An 8,308-nucleotide genomic window follows, 5' to 3' on the forward strand; every position below is an offset into this window, starting at 1 on the left:
GTTGTGTTTTTCCTCTCAAGCTGGCAAGATTCAGGGAGGAGACTTCTCCACAGAGAAACTCTCACTCTCTTGCCTGGGTTTCTCTCTCTCTGTCTCTCAGGCCTCTTCCAACTTCACCTTCCTTCGGTGCTGCACCTAGTTCTGTAGTTCTCTTGAGCCAGCCCGCCCGTAGAGGAGCCCTACAACGTACCGTCCTGCGGACTACAAATCCCAGGATCCCTCTCCAAGCCCTTTCCCCTCCCCTCCTCGCCCTTGTTTGGCAAAGCTCTGGGCTGAGTTTCAGAGAAAGTCTCAGGCTCCTCCGCTTTGGCCGGAGAGTGCGAGCCACAGAGGCCATCGCTGGGGAAGAAGGGAGAGGGGTAAGGGGTGGGGACAGTGCGGGGAACTGACAGCGGCCGGGGCCGGTGGGGCGGTAGGAGAGAGGGGGCTGGCGGGACAGCGTATTTGCATAGCAGCGCAGGTCCCTCCCGCATTGGCTGAGAAGGAGCGACCCCCCGCCCCTGCACGGGACTCCGAGCCTGGGATCCCCCCCCAACTCCCGCGCCCCCTGGAAGTCTCAGCGTTCGATCTGCCGAACTCCGGCGAGCCCAACGTTCGATCCGTCGAACTCTGGCGGGTGCAGCCCCGGCGGCGATCTGCCAAGTTGGCCGCGCTCCGCCCTGCCAGCGCCGGTGGGAGGTGGAGGGAAGGGGACACCCCTGCCGCCCGCTCCCCTCCTCCCGCTGTCGGGGGAGGAGGAGGAGGAAGGAGCGGCGCTGGCGGCTGCAACCGCGCTGAGATTTGCCAAGCGGGCGGCAGAGGGAGGGCAGGGAAAGCCTCCGCCCCACCCCTTCCCAGCGGCGCTGCTTGGGACTCAGGAGTTGGAAGTTGCCGGGCCCGGGCGGGGCAGCGGTCGCGCTCCGCCTGCCTGATGTTTGCGTGAGCCGGCGGGGAGGGGGAGCGCCTGGCGGCTCGGGCCGGCTGCCGTCTCTCCCCCCTCCCAGCTCGGGCTGTTTGTTTGTGTGCGAGGCGCACACGCCCCCCGCCTCACTCCCGTGCCCTTTCTCCCGCGCCAGGAGGCCGGAGCCTGGGCTTGGCGCGGCTCGGCTCGGCCGCGTTGCTGCCGCTGCTGCTGGACGAGGAGGACTCGCTCCCCTGCGGGAAAGCGCCGGAGCCATGAGCGGCGGGGAGGTGGTTTGCTCGGGCTGGCTCCGAAAGTCCCCGCCGGAGAAGAAGTTGAAGCGCTACGTGAGTGCTCTCGCCGCCCCGCTTCTCCTTCCCCTCCCAGCCCTTGCCCTTCTTCGCCCTGATCCTCCTCCTTCCTCGGCTTCTCTCTGGGGCACGGGGGGGATCGCTGCCACTGACACCCAACAGCTTTCCTTTCCCCCATCGCCGAGCACGCAGCTCAGGGACTCGTGCCACTGGCGCTGCAGATCCTGGCTCTGGGTTCCTGCCCCTTCCAGGCCTCCTCCCCTACCCCCAGCTCCCTTGTAGTCCCACTTTATATCATCTATATCTGCATCTTAAATTGTCAGCCCTCCCTCCACCCCCAGCAGCTCAGAGGCAAGGGGAATGGGCAGGAGGCCGATCGCTCCCCCTCCTCGTCGGTGTCAGAAATCCCAAGTCCCCCCCCCCCCCAAGAGAATCGCTCAAGTTGCTGCAACAGGATTCCATGATCTTCCCACCAGACATCTGAGACGCTCGCTCCCTCCTTGCTTGGTGCTGTTCAGGCCGGGGGAGCTTCCAAATTGAGACGGAGCAAGCCACTGGGCAAGAGGGGTTTCCTGCTTTCACCCCCCAGCCACCCCGTCTTGCTCAGAAGTACATATTTTACCAGGCGGCAGCAGGGATGATGTGAAAGCAGTATGAAAATGGGGCTTCTTGGCTGAGAGGGCAGATTTCTGGACGCAGGCACTCTTGTGCTCTGGGAGCTCTTCAGCGCTCTCTGAGACGCTGTCAAGTCACGTAGGAGGGATGGAGGGTGCCAGAACTCCTCTTTGCTGAGGTCCTTTCCCATGGCACCAAAGTGACTTTCCTGATATCTGTGTAATTGATGCAAGATGTTTTGTGGTTTGTTTGTTTGCTTTTTTTTCAATTGGCCATTTTAGGTATGGCTCCAGCAGAGAATAGTTTTTGCCGAGGTGCTAGTCTTACTGAGGCAGATGAACCACTTCAGATTGATTTCAGGCTCTGTTCACGTGGTAGTATTATTTATTGGCGTTCTGTGACCACTTTAGCGAGAGGGGGGAAAAGCAGAGTTGTGTTGCTGTTATTGAGTTGTAAAATGTCACAAATGGAACTCTTCTTTCTTTTTAAAATCAAAGGCCCTGAAGGCCCCACTTCGATTCACTTTGAAGTGAATGTCAGAAATCTCATTTGCTCTAGTGGTGTTTTAAATGAGATCGATTGCTGTACCTCTCCTGCTGAATTGGACACGGGCTGGACAGATACCCATTTCTTTCTCTGTACAGCTACTGTTAGGGTTCCTTCATTGTTGGTAAATGTGTAGCATAACATTGGTGATGACACATCAAGTGAGCTAAACTTTTAGGTTTGACTTAGCTGACCTCTGGAGTCCGGAATTGTAAGATATACACAGCTCTGCTGTTCCTTGATGGAAGGTGCTTTCAACAGTAAAAAGTTCAAAACCATAAATCACAGTTAACCCCTCCAGTAGTATTAAACGTGTCCATGTTGTTTAGCTTTTTCTGAAGGCAAAGGTGCCTAAACAACCAACTTTAATAAAAAAAAAAATGTTCCAATACGAGAGAGCTCCAGTGGCCGACTAATATTTATTTAGCTATTTAAAGTATGATATACGTCAGCATATATACACTCTGGACTCTAGTCAGTGGGACTGTCAATAAACCTATGAGACAGACATCTTAATGCTGCTCTCCAGGAAGATCTCTGTTAGGTGATATCAAGTAGGAGTGCCATAACTTCCTTTGGCACTAAAAAGCATAAATCAGACTTTCGGAGTTGATGCAAATTCCAGATCGCTTCTTAAAATTCAGGTTGATGTAACTGTTTTGCTTTTAAATAAAGAGACTGAAAAGACCAGGAATGTTTATACTTTTTATGTGGCACTAAGATAACTCCTGTATTCCACCTCAGTATTTCTTTAATGCCTTTGTGTTGAAAGTGAAAATCTGCCTTTTGCGGATGTATCATACCAGGATGAGACTAGGGGGTACAAACAAATATACATTCATGCCCGAGTGACTCATTTGCTACCACTTTGCACTGAAGGCAAAAGGTCATGAGCTTAAATCCTACTCGTAGCTACAGACTGTTACTTGCTGACACTACACTGGGAAGGGAAGGTGATGTCTAGAGGGGATGATGTCTGGCAAGTAATGGACTGAAGAGCGTTCAAAGAGGAACACAAAGGTAACCTTAATTTCCTGATCAGTGGTCAGGATCCAAAACAGTGGAAGTGTGAGCAGGGAGTTTCTCCTCAGCATGCTATTGAAACATTGGCCTATGTTCTCTATTATCAGTATCACACTTCTATAATACTGTGTAAAAAAAGGAGTTTTGTAAAGCTGAGTTTTGTACTGGTGACGTTGCAAAAGCATCTGTCACAAGAAGGGAATATATTTTCAGTGGAAAGTACTTTTTTGCAGCACGTGCTTTGTATGCATATATGGAAAACTGTAACTTCACACTGTATTAATTAATGCATTCGAGGGTTGGGACAAATCCAGGATCCATCTGAGAAGGGAGCTAGGAAGCCTGAAATGATGGTTAAATCCAGTTTCAGTGCTGAGGGAGAATGGAGAAGAACACTTTGAAACTCGTGGACAGACATCTGTTCCATGGGGATTTTCATTTTGTAAACTGTTTGACACAGTATTGAAGTCAAATTGCAAGCATGTGAAGCCATAATCGGAAGCAAGCATTTTGGGAATGGAAAATCACTTTTGGTTTGATGTGTTTCATAAAGAAGCACATGCATACCTTTTCCCTTTAAGAAGCAGAATGATTTCCTTGTGTTTTTTTTATGCATGTTTGTGTGGAGTTAACGTGTTTACCAACAGTTGCAGTGAGTTCACTCAGGCTGGTATTGCAAGTGGTTTAGTTGACGGCATCGGTTACTTTCAGCAGCATGACAGAGATGGTGATTGCTTATTCAGGAGGATCTGTGTTGAAAACATGGAAGAATCCCTCTGAGTCATCTGCTTCAGCTTTGTGAAGGGTTTGGTGGGTTAAAGAGTGTGAAGGAAGTCTGCACTCTGCACAGGTTATCACAGGGGTGGGCAAAATGGCACATCGGGCCTGCAGCCCAACTCCATTTCCCAGCAGCCGCTCCCTGTGGCTCTACAACCAGTTTCCATGGAGACCCCAGGAGGGTTGGGGCTGTGACAGTGCGGGGCCAAGGTTTCCACAGAGACTGGCCCAAGCAGTGCTGGCAGAGTGTGTGTGTGGCTTGGTGGGGAGCTGGGGCTGGGATTTTGCAATGGTGACAGTGTGGTCCAAAGCTGGGCCAGATCCAAGATCCACTGCATGCATGCCCGAGGCCGGGGGTACCATGGCTCTGCCCCGGCTCCAGATCATGCTGTCACTGCTGCAAAATCCCAGCCCCGGAGCAGCTTCTCGCCCTGCCAGCGCTGCTTGGGCTGATCTCCATGGAAACCCCAGCCCTGCACTGCTGCCAGGATGCAGGCAGAGGGTGCTGGGAAATGGAGTCTGTTGCAGGCCGAATCTGGCCCATGGGCCCAACTTTGCTCACCCCTGGGTATCAGGAGGAAGGTGTGTGGAACTCGCTCCTGATTTCCAGTGGACTCAAACCTGAGCCTTTTCTTTCTGTTTGCCTTTGTGCCACTTTCTTGTTTCATCTAGTCGTCTTTATTTTGGTAAAAGTTTTTTACAGCTTGACTGTACCTTCTGTCATTCACTTCATGCTTCTCTGCTCCATGTTCTCCATTTTTTAAACCCCCAAAAAGTATCCAATCTGTCTTAAAAATAAGTGCTTGGATCATGTAGTGCCATATTGCAGTTCTGCTTTGCCTTTGCCAGTTCAAACATCAGGTGATCTTTGTGGGAGAAGCATAGCATAGAGGATTTTTACAATCCATATGTTAACCAAGTAGCAGATGCAGTCCTTTCTGCTTTGGGGAGGGAATCTTGGCAGGGAGTGAGAAGGACAGCTATGAGTCCTTAGCAGAACTTATCACTGCTATGCTTTTTATTAGTCTGATGGCTAACTGTTCAATTTTACTTCTCATTCCTCCTAAATTTAGGGTTTGTGTGACAACTCCTGCATTATGTGTGCTGAAAACTGCATCCTTGTCTTGTATTTTTGAACACTTGCTTTGTGCATGGATGGTTCTCCAGTGGGTGCAACCTAAAGTACAGTATTTGGTACTTCTGGTACATAATAACAAAAAATAAAAATGATAAGCATCACTTGAACTGTTTTATCACATGGACTTGTTTGTGTTAAAGTCAGAAATAGCAATCCAGCCTTGTTCTTTTTAAAACAGCCTAGTTTGTGTGAAATGCATGTTGTTTTGTAGTGCATGAAATTTTGCCAGAAAGACCAAATAATTTATAGTAGAAGAGTAGTAAACACTTTTTGAGTGCTGTTGGTCATGAATTGCACTATGTATGTAACAAGGAGGAGTCTAGGCAATATAGGACAATCCTGAAAATATTTTAGATAGTTAAATTTCATGACTCAAAACATATTACAGTACGACATTAAAATATGTATTTTAGGCAGCTCAGGCCTGTGATTAAAAATTATCTTATATTCACAATCTACTAGGGCTGTGGATTCCCTTCAATACTCTAGGTACTGAAAGCAGTAGAAGTGAACTATTTTATTAATGTAGTCAGAAGTTACTTCTCAGGTAACTCAGTTTCATAGGTATTAATTATATGTCTTAAATAGTATTTTGATGCCCAGAAATAGATCAAAGAAGACTTTCTTCATCAGAATAATTGTGATGAGGTTCAAAGTGACGTGGGTGAGGGAACCTTTTTGCAAAGCATCTAATTGTTGTGAAGGACTGTCATGATCTTGCAGCAGCACAAATTTTGAGCAAGTCCACTAGCATAAGTTGACTTATACCTGTGTAAAATGAGTGCAAGATCACAATAAACTTTAAGGGTACCATGGTGGTATCAATGTCAGTGATGTCAAATACCTCAAAATGAATAAGCATAGTCTAATAATCCTGTGAGATGCCTTGATATTTTGGACTTGATCCTGCCTACACTCTTCTAGGAGATGTTGAGTACGTAGATTGAACACTATTAATACAGTGTAACTTGGAAGCTAACTTGTCTCTGTACTGTAGGGCTTTACAGTACAGCCTATAATTTTCCCTCTGAAATTTAGTCTACAAAATGAATGTGTGCTCTGAATGTATGAGCCACAAATATTTGGGTAAATGGGATGTCTTTTATTAGACCAACTAAATAGTTGGACAAATTGTGCTTTGCAAGTTTTCTGATACAAACACCCTTCTTCAGGCACAGGGAGAGAGGCACACTCCCTGTGCCTGAAGAAGGGTGTTTGTATCGGAAAGCTTGCAAAGCCCAATTTTTCCAATTATTTAGTTGGTCTAATAAAAGATATGACATTTACCGAAAGAACCTTGTCTGCTTGTGTCCTTAGACTAATGAGTCTACAACCAGCAACCCTGAACCACAAATCGGTATTTATAGATTCTGGGCAGACTTCAGCTGGGAACTATCAGGATAGAAAAAATTAATGTTTGTTTGTTTAAGTATTCATGTTTTCCATATAAACATGAACATACGAAGACTGGTTCCTGAAGGTAGGCTTTTTATGTTGTTTATCATGCATTTGATGATGTAGGTTGTGGGAAGTGGCTGTTACCTAGAGCTCTTCAAATAAACCCCCATTCATATATTTTGCTACATTTTAGATGCTTCTTCCAAGACTTTAGAGAAATGTATCTAAAAATGTTTTCCTTCTCTATCTTAGAGCCTGAATTTAACTTTAAGAATAGTAGTAATCTGTACAAACATCTGTGCCTTTTCTTAGTTTCTTCCTATGTTAAACTTAAGTTAAAAAGAGGTTTTCAAAAAAATAACGGGATAGAAAATGAAGGCAACATGGGACCAACAAGCTATCGCATTTGAGTAGATGAACTGTGATTGTTCTCCCAGATGTGTATTTCACTTCTTATTTTTTGTTTTTTAAACAAAAATAAATCACAATTACTTAAAACTGTGATACAAAGTGACAAAAACAAATACATTTTTAAACTGAGGCTAATGCTGACTGAACTTGCCAAGTTGCTTCTGGGCATGGCAGAGGTCATCAGGTGGTAGACTGTTAATTGCTGCTTAATTTAATCAGTGTATGACTCTATGCTTGTCTTTTTTCAGTAAATATTACAGAGTTATTGTTCCTCTTATATGGCAAAGTACTAGTACTTATGCAATTTAGCAAATATTCTCATTTTCATGTTTCAGCTAGAATCAGCACAATGTCTATTCGTTCCCTCCCCTTTCTCTATGTGCTTTAGGGAAGTCACCCTGCTGCATTTTGATACTCCTGAAGAACATGTAAATTAGATGGACCCCAAACTTTGCACTTGAAAGCATGGGTAAACATAATTTGTTCCTTATCCCCTCGTAAAAACAGAGTTAATATTGTTTTGTGCGCAAAGTGAAGATACAGTGTCACAAAAGGTAGTGGTCCCCATAGTTTTTGGGCCCACTGGTCCCTGAGAACAAGTCCTGCTTCTGGTCTCAGCCTATCCTGGGTTATTGTGAGACTCATGACCATAGTTAAAGTTGTAGCTGCTGGTTTCAAAATGCTGGCATAAAGTAGAAGGACTGAGGTTATGTCTTTGCTGCAGTCACTGCTATACTGGTAGGCATCTAGCCTTTAGCTCATCATGGGATTATATTCTTTTTATTTACCCAGCAATTTGGATGCATTTTGCAGCCAACAGTAAGTTTTGTGCTGCTATGTCTAGATTGCTACCTGTGTTCAAGCTAGTGAGGTAGCATAGGGGCGAGACTGTGGTCTTAGATATACATCAGTAACCATTAACTTTTCCATTCTTTGGCAACTTGGTTGGGAAGAAGAGATTTCTTTAAACCCTCTGCCCTCTTTCAACATGTGAGACCACTCAGCAGACTTTAGACTGGGACATGGCACTGGCTGCTTCTTTGATGGTCTGTCATCTCCTTTAAAGGGGAGAAGTAGCCACCCTCCTTTTTGTTTAGGTCTGATGGAAATGTATTATGCAGCTTGTGAGGGAGCGGGGGCTAGGGGCGGCCGTGAACCCCCTAGCGCCGCCTACCGTCACTTTAGGGTGACATAGCACCCTCAGAACCT

At 46.4% G+C, this 8,308-nt stretch overlaps 1 protein-coding gene across 3 annotated transcripts in view; it reads left to right on the forward strand.

Moving 5' to 3' along the window:
- Window positions 1–543: 543 nt before the first annotated feature.
- GAB1 (GRB2 associated binding protein 1) overlaps window positions 544–8,308 on the forward strand; it is a 137,845-nt gene continuing 130,080 nt past the window's right edge. Inside the window, exon 1 of one of the 3 annotated variants that reach the window (XM_019534410.1) lies at window positions 544–1,227. In XM_019534410.1, the coding sequence (XP_019389955.1) occupies window positions 1,156–1,227 (72 nt within the window). In that variant the 5' untranslated portion in view covers window positions 544–1,155. The remainder of the gene's footprint in view (window positions 1,228–8,308) is intronic. The other 2 variants (XM_019534409.1, XM_019534411.1) reach the window with 2 other exon arrangements.

The sequence above is a fragment of the Crocodylus porosus genome, unplaced genomic scaffold, assembly GCF_001723895.1.
Source record: "Crocodylus porosus isolate Cpor-Errol unplaced genomic scaffold, CroPor_comp1, whole genome shotgun sequence".
Lineage (NCBI taxonomy): Eukaryota > Metazoa > Chordata > Crocodylia > Crocodylidae > Crocodylus > Crocodylus porosus.